Source organism: Urocitellus parryii, chromosome 2 (genome assembly GCF_045843805.1).
Source record: "Urocitellus parryii isolate mUroPar1 chromosome 2, mUroPar1.hap1, whole genome shotgun sequence".
In the NCBI taxonomy this organism is placed as follows: Eukaryota; Metazoa; Chordata; class Mammalia; order Rodentia; family Sciuridae; genus Urocitellus; species Urocitellus parryii.
This window is the reverse complement of record NC_135532.1, coordinates 121,638,964-121,653,676: the sequence shown is the minus strand read 5'-3', so window position 1 is coordinate 121,653,676 and position 14,713 is coordinate 121,638,964. Positions and strand designations below refer to the sequence as shown.

The 14,713-nt window shown below is 36.9% G+C and overlaps 1 protein-coding gene across 4 annotated transcripts in view; it reads right to left on the bottom strand.

Annotated features, from left to right (window-relative positions):
• LOC144250815 (uncharacterized) overlaps positions 1 to 14,713 on the bottom strand; it is a 110,435-nt gene that overhangs the window by 65,298 nt on the left and 30,424 nt on the right. Inside the window, exon 2 of one of the 4 annotated variants that reach the window (XR_013342591.1) lies at positions 11,541 to 12,756. The exons of 2 other annotated variants lie outside the window; for them this stretch is intronic. Coding sequence is in view for 1 of the 2 variants with exons in the window: in XM_077793992.1 (XP_077650118.1) it covers positions 12,522 to 12,725 (204 nt within the window). In the remaining variant the exon portion in view is untranslated. Of the gene's footprint in view, positions 1 to 11,540; positions 12,757 to 14,713 lie in introns of those variants that run through there. One more of the 4 variants, XM_077793992.1, reaches the window with a different exon arrangement.

Sequence of the window (14,713 nt, the reverse complement as noted above, 5' to 3'; positions counted from 1 at the left end):
GAGGGGTAAGACAAGACAATACAAATGGAAGAAATGATTTACAGTAGAAGGGGTAGAGAGAGAAAAGGGGAGGGGAGGGGAGGGGAGGGGAGGGGGGATAGTAGAGGATAGGACAGACAGCAGAATACATCAGACACTAGAAAGGCATTATGTCAATAAATGGAAGGTTAACTGATGTGATACAGCAATCTGTATACGGGGTAAAATTGGGAGTTCATAACCCACTTGAATCAAACTGTGAAATATGATGTATTCAGAACTATGTAATGTTTTGGAAGACCAACAATAAAAAAAAATAAAAATAAATTTAAAATGTGGCATATATACACAATGGAACATTACTCAGCAATAAAAGAGAATAAAATCATGGCATTTGCAGGTAAATGGATGCAGTTGGAGAAGATAGTGCTAAGTGAATTTATTCAGTCCCCAAAAAACAAATGGCAAATGTTTTGTCTGATATAAGGTGACTGACTCATAGTTGAGTAGGAAGGAGGGAGCATGGGAGGAATTGATGAACTCTAGTGGGAGGGGAAGGGAGGGGGCAGGGGGTTAGCAATGATGGAGGAATGTGATGGACATCATTATCCAAACTACATGTATGAAGACATGAATTGGTGTGAACATACTTTATATACAGAGATATGAAAAATTGTGTTCTATATGTGTAATAAGAATTGTGACGCATTTGATGTCATGTATTTAAAAAATAAAAGCAATTAAAATTTTTATTATCAATTTCTATATAATAAGTTAAACATACTAGTTTAAAATAATAGATTTATTATCTTATACTTTTTCTGAGAGTAAAGAATCTAGGAGTGGCACATTAGAGAGGTTCTGACGTGGAAATCTCATGAGATTGTAATCAAACTGTCAGCCAGGAGTGCCATTATCTTAAGTTTTGACCAGGCCTGGAAGATCCACTTCCAAAATGGTTCCCTCACATGACTATAGGCTAAAGTCTCAGTTTCTTACCATCAAGACTTTTCTACAGGATTGTCGACGATTCCTACAACATGGTAGCTGGGTTACTCCAGAGTGGCCTCATAGACCAACTCCAATACAACATGAAGGAGGATACCAAGGACATAAAAACTAGGAGATAGGATTATTGGGGGAAATCTTCACAATTAGAAGCTGGCTACCATCAGGTTTTAGCAATATGGTCACATGACATATTTTTATAACATTTACAAAGTAAGATTTTTTAATATTCTTTTTCCTAATAACCCTCTTCCCCAAGTTGTATTAGCTTTTGGCTCACAAAATGTGAATCTTTTTCTTATCTAATCTTGATTTGATACTTTTTAGAGCAGGGCATTTTGGCACAGGCCCCTAATCCTACCAAATAGGGAGGCTGAGACAGCTTCAGCAGCTTAGCAAGACCCTTTCTCAAAATAAAAAACAGAAATAAAAAGGGTTGGGGAGCCAGGCACAGTGGCCCACACGTGTAATCTCAGCAGCTCAGGAGGCTGAGGCAGGAGGTTCCTGAGTTCAAAGCTAGCTTCAGCAACAAAGTGAGGCCCTAAGCAATTTACCTAAGCCCTGTCTCTAAGCAAAATATAAAAAGAGCTGAGGATGGGACTCAGTGGGTTTGATCCCTAGTATCCCCCTGCTACAAAAAAAGATTTGAGGGCTGGGGTTGTGGCTCAAGCAGTAGCGCGCTCGCCTGGCATGCGTGCGGCCCGGGTTCGATCCTCAGCACCACATACAAAGATGTGTCCACCGAAAACTAAAAAAAAATAAATATTAAAATTCTCTCTCTCTCTCTCTTTCTCTCTCTCTCTCTCTCCCTCTTAAAAAAAAAAGTTTAAAAAAATATTAAAAAAAAAAGATTTGAGGATGTAGCTCAATAGTAAAGTGCCCCTGGCTTCAATTCTCAGTATCAAATAAAATGTTTTTAGAACCAGATGAAACTATTCCACAGGTCACTCATAATTCCTAAATTCTGAATGAAATGAATCATTTTAAAATGTATTTATTTTGATAACTGTTAATATTATCTCATTTGTACACTATTGATTTATTATCAATTATTATTTATTATCAGGATAGGTGAGATCTGGATTTGAATCCAGAATCTCTCTCTACTGAGTGGTCTTCCTTTCATAGCCTGATCTCTGAGGTAGCTCTTTTTTGTCAGGTCAAAGAGAAATTGCATAAACTGATCTATACAAGTACTTCCAGCCAGCTCTTCAAGTCTTTGAAGCTAATGTTGTCTCTCTATGCCTCAAATTCCTCATCCATAAAATGAGGACAACAGTACTTACTTCACAGAGCTGTAGTGGTGATTAAATAAGATAGCCTATCTGAAGTGCCTAGAATATGCCTGGCAGGCAGCACATATCCAATAAATGTTATTCATTCTTAATATTTTATCCCTGAAAACTCACCAACCTCAGAAAGCTAATGTTAGATGGTTTCATTATATCAGCAATTTGTAATTTCATTTTCATCTCAGATGATTGTGTACATTTTGATAAGTTAGCAAAAAACAACATGAAATAACACAAGGATGCAGAACAGTTGGAACTTTTATACATTTACTGATGGGAATATAAATTGGGATAATGCTTTGGTAAATGTTTGGTAATATATCCTTAAGCTATTATGTACATATCTTATGATCAACCAAATCCTCTCCTGACTATAAACCCAACAGATATTAGTGCTTATGTCTACTAAAAGATATACAGAAGAATATTCATAACACTTTCATTCACAAGCCCAAACATGAAAAAAATCTAAATGCCCTTTAAGAGTAGAATACAGACAACAATGAAAAAGAATCAGTCTTACCAACATGAAGTTGAGTAAAGGACATGGACAAAAAAACAGACATTATAGTTCCATTATGTAGAGTCTGAAATCAGGTGAACACATTCATGATGTTAGAAGTCAAAATAGTGCCAGGCACGGTGACACACAACTGTAATCCCGTGGCATGGGAGGCTAAGGCAAGAGGACTGTGAGTTTAAAGCCAGCCTCAGCAACTTAGCAAGGCCCTAAGCAACTCTGTGAGACTGTCTCTAAATAAAATATAAAAAAAGATCTAGGAAAATGGCTGAGTGGTTAACTGCCCTTGGCTCAATCCCTGGTTAAAGAGAGAGAGAGAGAGAGACAGACAGACAGACAGACAGACTGAGAGGGAGAGGGAGAGGGTGGGGAAGGGAAAGAGAGAAATCAAAATAGTGCTTATTTGGGGGAGGATGATTGGGAAAGGGAGAAAGGGAGCCTTCTGAGGTACTTAAAAAATTCTATATATTGATCTGAGTAGTGGCTACCCAAGAGTATACATAAGGAAAAAATAACTCAAGCTTAAACTTAAGATTTATACATTTTATTGTAAATTGTACTTCAATAAAACTTTTTTTAAAAGTTTGTAATATAGAAAGAAACAGGGCTGATAACATTCACATAAATTACGAGGCTTGATAGTGACTGGAATTTATTCAAGTGTTTTATTTTAGTTAATCCTAAATCTTTACAATCATGGTTACTAGGCAGTAGTTAATGAACAACTATTTTTTTTTTATTCTGGGTACAGGGTATTGAACTCAAGGCATTCAATCACTGAGTCACATCCCCAGCCCTATTTTATATTTTATTTAGAGACAGGGTCTCACTGAGTTGCTCAGTGCCTCACTTTTGCTGAGGCTGTCTTTGAACTCACAATCCTCCTTCCTCAGACTCCCAAGTGGCTGGGATTACAGATATGCAAAACTGAGCCCAGCTAACAACAATTTTCTTATTACTCCCTATCATATGCTACCCTACTAGTTGTGTCAATTTTTGCTCATTTCACAAATTTTTAAGTGCCAGGTACTCTGCTAGATGATGGGACCATCAACAAGGAGTAACATAGCTCTTTTCTCCAGAGAGCGAATTCTATCTGGACAAGACAGAAAAGTAAATCAATATGTACAATTGCAAGACACAAATGAATTATATGGGAAGTAGAGGGTACTTCCCTCGCTGATGAAGAACAGAGCAGGAGCAAAAATCTGGAAGTGAAAGACTTACTGAAGATAGTAATATCTTACTTAAAATCATTACCTTTAGAGCAGGAAAAGCACACTGTCCCATGAGCCAAAGAGAACATGGCATAAACTATGACCTGAGAGAAGTTCAGTAAGGCTGAACTTAAAGCATGCTAGAGAGAGAAAGGCGTGCAATAAATGATGCTAGAAAGGCCAATGCATGGAAGACTCAGTAAGCCCTGTGAAGGACGTTATTCCGTGGACAAAAGACTTGACTCCTTGTGTTCCAAATATATTAGTCTGTCTTCAATATGAAGAATGAACTAAAGGGAGACAAGATTTAAGGAAGAAAGACTAGCTGGGAGGCTGCTGCAGTAAAGTAGACTGGAAATAATGATATCTAAAACTAAGGCAGTAGTGGAAGCACTCACCTGTAATCCCAGCAGTTTGGGAGGCTGAGGCAGGAGGATCCCAAGTTTAAGGTCAGCCTTAGGAACTTAACAAGACACTGTCTCAAAATGAGAAAAAAAAAATTAAAAAGGGCTGGGATGTAGCTCAGTGGTAAAGTGTCCTTGGTTTTAATACCCCATATCCAAAAAAGAAAAAATTAATAAAACTAAGGCAGTAGAATATGGCATGATGGTGCATGCCTGTAATCCCAGTGACTTGAAAGGCTGAAACAGGAGCACAAGTTCAAGGTCAGTCTCAGCAACTTAGTGAGACCCTGTCTCAAAATAAAAAAATTAAAAGGACTGGGAATGTAGCTCAGTGGTAAAATTTCCCTGGGTTCAATCCCCAACACTGCAAATAATAACAACAACAAAAACTAAGGCAGTAGAGATTTTTTAAAAAGAATATTATTTCAGAAGCTAAAATGGAAAGACTTGAAGACTGATTGGTTAAGCAGATTAGAGAGGCAAATGACAAGTGGTATCTTTTTTTTTGTGTGTGTGTGTGTGTGTGTGTGTGGTGCTGGGGATTGAATCCCCATGCAATGCAAGCACTCTACCAACTGAGCTACATCCCCAGCCCAACAAGTGGTATCTTTATTGGCTGGAGCAACACTTGTGAATTGTGGTGCCATTCACTGTGATAGGGAATACAATGAAGGAATATTTTGCCAATTTTAGGGGTTTTGAGGAGGTGAGAGGAGGAAGCTACAGAGTTTTGATTCATCCATCCTGTGCTTAAACTGACTGAGACACTGAGGTAGAAATACTCAGACTGTAGTTGATGCTTAGGAGAGGTAACTGTCCTAAAAAAAATTAATGGGGGAGTCAGAAGTGTAGGAATTAATTAAAACTGTGAAAGTAGAGAAAATCTAAAATCACCCCTGAATCAAAAAAGTGAGAAACAGACTCAGTATAGAACAGTGATGAATACTCATTTAAGGATTAGCAGCAGAGAAAGAGGGTCCCTTGGAGAATACTGAGGAGGAACACAGAGAGAAGCTAAAAAAGGGGAGATCTCTCAGTTAAGTGCTGAGTCTCCCAAAGGACCTTCTACTTCTAAAAGCTTATCTACTTCTGGATGATGGGATACATAGTAAGACCAGTGAATCTCAATAATATTAGTTTAGCTTGGCATGTTGCTACATGCTTATAATCCCAATGGCTCACGAGGCTGATGCAGGAGGATTGCAAGTTCAAAGCCAGCCTCAGCAACTTAGTGAGACTCTAAAAGCAAGGCTCTAAGCAACTTATTGAGACCTTGTCTCAAAATAAAAAATAAAAAGGACTGGAGATGTGGCTCAGTGGTTAAGCACCACTGGGTTCAATCCCTAGTGCCAAAAAAAATTATCAGTTTAATACTTTACTTCATTTATCAATAAACAAATTCTCAGGTCAGAAGCATGGTTAAGGATTCTGCAACTTGTATTTGGGGTAAAAAATGGGAGTTCATAACCCACTTGAATCAAATGTATGGAAGATGATATATCATGAGCTTTGTAATGTTTTGAACACCAATAAAAAAAAAAGAACACAAGAACACAGGTATTTAGTAGGCTATAGATAACCATGCAGATAACAATTTGGCATGCAATAAAAATAAATCTGCATCTATAATAGATATATATTATAAAGAGGAAAAAATGCTGCCCACTTTCTGACGGAAACAGGCTTATATAATTAACATGCCACTTGACAGCTAGTTAATATTCAAGGGCTGGGGGCTGGATCAGGGCTCAAGTATGGGTCACTGTTTAAGTGTGGGAGACACAGAAGATGAAGTAACTGTCAGCCCCAGTATAGAAAGTCAATTTTGAACATATGTGTAATCTATTTCCTTGCTTTAGGAGTGTTGTAGGAAGTCAGATCCTAGGCTGATATGGTGAAGATTTGGGCCTTCTTTTTCTTCTATTAGGTACAGGATCTCTGTTCTAATGTTTAAGTCTTTGATGCACTTTGAGTTATGCAAACAGTTCTAAAAGGAAAATTTATATCAATGAATGCCCACATTAAAAAATAGAGTTTCCAAATAAATAGGCTTATGCTTTATCTCAAGGCCTTAGGGGAAAAAAAGAACAAACTAATTTCAAAATTAGAAGACAGGAAATAATTAAAATCAGAGTCAAAATCAATGCAACAAAGAGTTGGTTCTTTGAAAAGATAAACAAGATTGACAAACCCTTAGCCAAAGTAACCAAAAGAAAGAGTGAGAAGATCCAAATCAACACAATCAGAGATGAAAAAAGAGATATCACCACAGACCCTTCTGAAATCCAGAGGATTATCAGAATCTATTTGAAAACTTATACTTCAATAAACTGGAAAATATTGATGAATTTCCAGACACATATGACCTGCCCAAATTGAATCAGGAAGATATAGAAAATCTAAACAGACCAATATCAAGTAATGAAATTGAAATATCAATAAAAGCCTTCCAAAAAAGAAAAGCCCATGGGGCTAGGGTTATGGCTCAGTGGTAGAGCACACGTCTGGCATGTGTGAGGCCCTGGGTTCAAAACTCAGCACCGCATACAAATAAATAAAATAAAGGTCCATCAACAACTAAAAATACAAAAAAGAAAAAAAAAAGAAAAAGAAAAGAAAGAAAAGAAAAGCCCAGAACTGAAAGGATTCTTTGCTGTGTTCTATCAGACTTTTATGGAAGAACTAACACCAGTCTTTCTCAAATTATTCCATAAAATTGAAAGGAGAGAACACTCTCAAATACAGTCTATGAAGCCAATATAAACCTGATACGAAAACCAGATAGAAGAAGCATCAAGGAATAAAACCTACAGACCCATATCCTTGATGAACATAGATGCAAAAATCCCTAATATTAGCAAATCACATTAAAAAACCCGTCAAAAAGATAATACACAATGATCAGGTGGGTTTCATTCCATGTATGCTAGGTTGGTTCAAAATGCACAAATCAATAAACATAACACACTACTTATTAGGGTTTGGCTGTGATTTGTTCCCCAAAAGCTCATGTGGGAGATAATACAAGAAGGCTTAGAAGACAAATGATCGGGTTATGAAAGCTTTAATCCAATCAATAAATTAATTCCCTGATGGGATTAATTGAGTTGTGATTGAAGGTGGGTAAGATGTGGCTGGAGGAAGTGGTCACTGGGGCCATGCCTTTGGATATATATCTTGTATCTGGTAAGAGAAATCTCCCTCTCTGCTTCCTGATCATCATATGGGCTGCTTCCCTCTGCCACTCTTCTACCCTGATGTTCTGCCTCACCTCAAGCCCTGAAGAATGGAGATGGCTGAGACCTCTGAAATCCTGAGCCCCCAAATAAACTTTCCTCCTCTAAAATTGTTTGTTTCTGGTCTTTTAGTCACAGTAGTGAAAAGTTGACTAAAACACCACTTAAACAGAATTATGGACAAGAATCACATGATCATCTCAATAGATACAGAAAAGGCCTTTGATGAAATCCAACAGCCACTCATGTTAAAAATGCTACAGAAGGTAGGGAACTACTCACACATCACAGGAATTTGCCTAAACATCATAAAGACAATTTATGATGAACCCAAAGCTAATATCATATTGAATGGAGAAAAACTAAAAGCATTTCCTCAAAAATCAGAAATAAGACAAGGATGTCCCTTTTACCATTCCTATCGAATATAATCCTTGAAACATTAGCCAAAGTGATCAGGCAAGGAAAGGAAATCAAAGGGATACAAAGGGAAAAGAAGTCAAACTTTCTCTGTTTGCTGATGAAAGGACACTATATCTAGAAGATCCAAAAAAACTCCACCAGAAGACTTATAAATGAGTGCAGCAAAGCAGCAGGATATAAGATCAACACCCATAAATCAATAGTTTTCCTATACTCCAATAGTGATTCAGCTGAGAAAGAATTCAGGAAAACTTCCCATTCTTAATAACATAAAAAAATGGGAATTAATCTAGCCAAGGAAGTAAAAGAGCTCTACCGTGAAAATTATAGACATTAAACAAAGAAATTGAAGAAGCCCAGAGAATATGGAAAGACATCTCATGTTCTTGGGTAAGCTAATTTAATATTGTAAAAAATGGCCATACTACCAAAATCCATGTACAGATTCAATGCAATCTCCATAAAAATATCAATGACTTTCTTCAAAGAATTAAAAAATAAATAAAAATTCATTTGGAAGAATAAGAGACCCAGAATAAGGACAGAAGGAAAAACATTTTTCCTAAGCAAGAAAAACCAAAGCAGGAGGGATCACAATACCTGATCTGAAATTATACAGAGCAGTTAACAAAAACACCATGGTGTAATCAAAATAAAAGACCAACAGAACAGAACAGAAAACACAGAGAGAAATCCACATATCTACAGCAATCTGATACTTGCCAAAAATATATTTTGGAAAAAAGATACCCTTTTTTAACAAATTATGCTTGGAAAACTGGATAGCTACATGTAGAAAAATGAAACTAGACCCCTGTCTCTCACCCTGCACAGAACTCAAATCAAAATGAATCAAAGACTTAGGAATTAGACCAGAAATCTTGCAACTGTTAGAAAATATAGTGCTCTATCATATAAGTGCTGGTACCAACTTTTTTAACAAGATCCCTAAAGTGCAAGATATAAAACCAAGAATCAATAAGCGGATGCCATCCAATTTTTTGCTTCTACACAGCAAAGGGCTCAGGAGGCTGAGGCAGGAAGATCACGAGTTCAAAGCCAGCCTCAGCAATGGCGAGGCACTAAGCAACTCAGCGAGACCCTGTTTCTAAATAAAATACAAAATAGGCTGGGTTGAGTGCTCCTGAGTTTAATCCCTAATAGAAAAAAAAGAAAGAAAAAAAAAAGAAAAAGAAAAAAGAAAAAAAAAGAAACAAACACAAATAACTAACAAATATATGAAAAACAGTTCAGCATCTCTAGCAATCAGAGAAATGCAAATCAAAACTAAGATTTTTATCTTACTCCAATCAGAATGGCAATGATTAAGAATACAAACAATGATAAATTCTGGCAAGGCTACGGGGAAAGAGCTACATTTATACATCATTATACTGCAGATTTGTTTGACCACTAAGGAAAGCTGTGTGGAGATTCCTCAAAAAACTAGGATGGAACCATCATATGACCTAAGTATCCTACTCCCTGATATTTCCCCAAAAGATCTAAAGTTAGCGTACTATAGCAATACAAACACCTCAATGTTTTTTGCAGCACAATTCACAATAGGGGAGTTATGGAATCAACCCAGGTGCCTGTCAATAGATGGATTAAGAAATTGTGATATATAAACACAAGGAAGTTCTACTCAGTCATTAAGAAGAATGAAATTCTGGTATTTGCCAGTAAATAGGTGGAAATGGAGAATATCATGCTAAGTGAAATTAGCCAAACTCAGAAAATGAAAGGCTTAATGTTTTCTCTTAGGCAGAAGCTAAAGTAAAATAAAGAAAAGGTGGAGGAAAGGATAGGATATCATAAAGATCAGTAACATAGAAGACAACTGAGAGCCAGAGTAGAGGGATAAGAAAGGGGAGGCAATACATAATGAAATACTCAAAACTCATGTTATGTGCATATATAAATATACTACTGAGAATTTTACCTTTATGTATAAGTAAAAAGAATCAATCAAATATAAATAGACCAGTGAAAGTAAGTTTAGAAGAGTAGAAGAAGGAGAATGAGGAAGGGGAGGGAGGGTTGGAGGAAACAGGGTGGGGATCTGAAATCGAATGAACTAAAATTGAATGAACTAAAAACAAATTCCATGCAAGTATGAGTTTTGTCAGAATGAACCCAACCACTATATGTGATTATAAATCTCTAATTTAAAAAGTACACATGCATCTGCTTGGAATGAGCATGTTATTATGAGAAAATATTATTGCCTTTTTTTTGGGGGGGGGGGTTAATGAAGACTTAACCTAGGGGCACTTAAACACCAAGTCACATTCCCAGCCCTATTTATTTATTTACTTATTTATTTTGAGACACAGTCTTTCTAAGTTGCTTAGGGCCTCGCTAAGTTGTTGAGACTGGTCAACTTTCGGTCCTCCTGTATCAGCCTCCTAAATTGCTGGGATTATAGGTATGCAACACAACATCTGGAGAGAAAATCTTGATTATAATTATTTTCCCCAATAAAGAGGAGGCAAGGTCATCAGCTAAAAGTAAGGAAGGGTCAAAGATGTGAAGAATTAGGGTTTGAATTAGCTACTCATAAGAGATATATGATTTGTAAAACAAAGATAGAATTTGGGTCAGTTTGCAGATGCCAAATTATATGATTGTTTCCCCCACACCCAACCAGAAGCCTACTATAACCCACTGAAGACACCAAAAACACCATAATGGACAAATATTTCTTAAGACTATAATTTGTGTTAAAAATAATCATTAGTTCAAAAGTGAATTTATTGGTAATTCAAGCTAAATCAATGTTATTGTTTAGATATTAGACTGGTGGCTGACTGATTAATTGTAGTGGGAATTGAACCCAGGGGCATCTCCAATCCTTTTTAATTTTTTTTTTGAGGCTGGTCTTAAACTTGTGATCTTCCTGCCTCAGCCTCCTGATTCACAGGTGATGAGGGAGCCCTGAGAAAGCAGGAGGGCTGGGTGCAGTGTCAGCCTCTCTGGGGAGAGCTGCTCACAAGTGGGTTAAAGGAGGTCACTCTTCCATGTCACTCACCCCAGGAAGACAGAATGCCCTGGGTGACTCTTGAGCTTCCCTGACCTTGGAGTATTGCTTCAGGCCTGGGTTTAGCCCTGGCTTAGCTGTGTCCAGAGGGAGGAGGGGGCTGAGTGGGATTCAATGGAGGTCCTACAGTCAGCAAGATACTACCTAGCACATCATCCCACAGACCTTCCTGGGCCCAACTTTTTTACAATGTATTTTTTTCTTATTATTCATATTGTTTTATTTAAACAATACATTATAAGCACCAATATATACTTATAATTTCTATGCTTAATTTTAATTAAGGCATTCCACGAAATTGGTAGTTCAGTAAGCAATTCTAATTAATATTAAGTAGAAATTTTATTTTATAAAGAAAATAAATGTGGTGATGCTTACATTTGCTTAAAAATTTTTTCTTTTTATTAGTTGCTCAAAACATTACAATGATCTTGACATATCATATATCATACATTTGATTCAAATGGGGTATGAATTCTTATTTTTCCCACGTGTACAGATTGCAGGATCACATTGGTTATACAGCCACGATTATACATACTGCCATACTAGTGTCTGTTGTATTCTGCTGCCCTTCCTATACTCCCCTCCCATCACCTCTCTCTACCCCATCGACTGTAGCACATTTCTCTCTTTTTTTTCCCTTCCCTCTCAGGTATTAGATTTTTCATAGCAACTTTTGTCTAAGACTTAAGAATAATATAGGGCTGGGGATGTGGCTCAAGCGGTAGCACGCTCGCCTGGCATACGTGCGGCCCGGGTTCAATCCTCAGCACCATATACAAACAAAGATGTTGTGACCACCGATAACTAAAAAATAAATATTAAAATTCTCTCTGTCTCTGTCTCTCTCTTTAAAAAAAATAAAATAAAAATATCTCTTGAGTCTCCACTTTCAGTTCTTTAAAAAAAAAGAATAATATAAAAAATATTTGGAATAATTATTGTCTCAATCCATTTGTGTTACTTTATCAAAATGCTTGAGTTTGGATAAGAGCAACTGTTAATTTTTCAGTTCTAGAGGATGGGAGGTCTAAGATCAAAGCACTGTAGGGCTGGTGTCTCGTGAAAGTTTGTTTTTATAGAGGACACCTTCAGGTATCCTCATCTGCTCAATGAAAGAGCAGAAGAAAACAAACCTTTCTCTCTTTGAAGATTGCATTTCTGAATATTATCATATTTTGAAAGTTTCAAGAGTCAATTTGAATGTCAACGTGATCGGGATTAAGAGGTGCTGACAATTAAGAGCCTTCTGGGTGTGTTGGTGAGGGTGTGTCTAGGAATGATTTCATGTCAATTGAAATGGAGACCCTCCCTAAGCATGGGCAGCACTGTCCAATAATGATGGCTTGGATGGAATAAAAGTTGGAGGAACAAGGAAGCAGCAGCAGATGCAAGCTCAATGCTTCTTGAACAGGTTCTTGATTGCTGCTGCTATTGTCTGAGGATACTGGACTCTTGCTTCTTCACTCTTCCAAAGAGATTCTGCCAGTGATTCTCCAGTAGCCTTCGATCTCAGACTAGGGTAGCACTGTTGATCCCTCTTGTTCTGGGGCTTCAGCCTCTTGGATTGCACAGCTACTGGTTCTTCCAGTGCTTCAGCCTGCAGACAGTCATTGTGGATTATCCAGCTTCTGGTTACATAAGCCAACAAAATAAATCCCCCTTTTATAATTATACTTCCTGTTGATTCTGTTCCTCTAATACAAACCTAGAATTCTAGGGTACACATTCAGGCCATAACAATCAGCTCATAAAATTGGTAAAATCTATCAGTAACAACGATTGCCTCTAGTGAGGAGAACTGGGTGGCCCAAACATAAGAGGGGAAAGACATTTACTTTTCACTATGTACCCTTTTGTAACTTTTGAATTTTATGCATATACATAAAAATATCTATATAAACATTTATCCACAAGTACACTCCTCTGCAAGGTGGTAAGAAGACAGGGATCTGGCAAATGTGGGCCTTCTGTGGTCCACCCTATACCAAATGATACCTACTACTGGTGATTTTTCAAGCCATATGCTCAAGATCAGTTAATCAGAAAGATATTTCCCAAAATCTCTGTAGTAAGATTATGAATTATTTTTCACCAGTATTTTTCAAATTTTCTATTGTCATGTATTCATTCATTCATATATTCTTACATGGTAGAAGAGGTTCTCTAGTTCTCTGGCATCTCTTTACCAAGATCACTAATTTCAATGATGAGGGCTTTGCCCTTGTGACCTAATCACCTTCTAAAGGCCCAATCTCCTGAGACTATCACCTAAAGGGTTAGGATGTCAACATATGAATTTTGAGGAGACATAACATTCAGCCTATTAAAGCAAGTCTAGAGAGAAGAATATAGTTAGTGCTAGGAACGTAGCTTAGCAGTGGACTGATTGCCTAACATGAGTGAAGCCCTTAGTTCTATCTCAGTAGCACACACATAGGTACACACACACATAAACACAGTCCAGCGAAATAAGAATAAAATGTGCAAGGAAATACTTAGTGGGAGAAAATGCCAGAAAGGAATGCATGAGTCACACTGCCTTGAAGAGTACCCTGAGACATGCACTGGGGAGCCACTGAAGTTTGTGAAAAGGAAGTAACAATTTCTATTCACATGTTAGGAACATAATATATGTTTTAGGCTCTCTGATGACATATAGAACACGGACTCTGAAGTTAAGCAGACCTTCATTTGGATCTTCTCTTGTATTCACAGTGTCCTTTGGGGCAAATTACTTAACTTCCCTGCTTCTCAATGTCATCAAGTCAAAGTAGATTAGACAAATGGAAGTACTCAACACACTTGCATTGTACATAGTAAATGCTAATAAATTATAAGCATTATTCTTATGGTAACCTGGAGAATATATTAACAAGGAAAAAGATTGGATAGCCTAGTTCAAAGACTAATATGGAGTCAAGTGAGAGGTGATGAGGGTCCAAAATATTAACTAATGACTATTGGAATAGGAATGAATGAACAAACATAAGATCATGGCATCTGGTAGACAAGAGGCCAGGGATCCTAAAAACAAAGAGTTATCTGTGCCAATAGGTCAGTAGTTCTCTTTCCATTGATAAAGGGAATTATTAGTGAAAAGAGATCAGAAAACAAACTAATTTTTAAAATTATAAAATATTTAAAATGTACTTAAAACATAGTAAAACAGACATCTACATATTTACCATAACACAAAAATCACAACCTCTTCCAAAGGAAGGAAAAAGAAGTGGAGCTATTAGTCTGCATAATTCTTGAGAAACATTCTAGCCCTCTATAGCTGAGAACCAGTTGTATTTAAAGAAAAGTAGCCAAATAGCTTCAGGTTAAGAAATGTCTTTCTCTTTCACAGAATTAAAAAAAAATTCTGAAAGGAATAGTTTATTAAATTAAGGGTAAGAAATTTCTATTTGTTTCATTAAACAACGATATTAATGAATATCATTAAGATAGCATAATATCTCAAAAAGAAGGAAAAATTATAGGATGCTATGATAAAAACTCAATAAGTGGGTCATAAAACATCATGGGAACTCTACAGTCTTTGCTTAAATGGGATCAGATGGGAAAATCTAGTCTAACCTT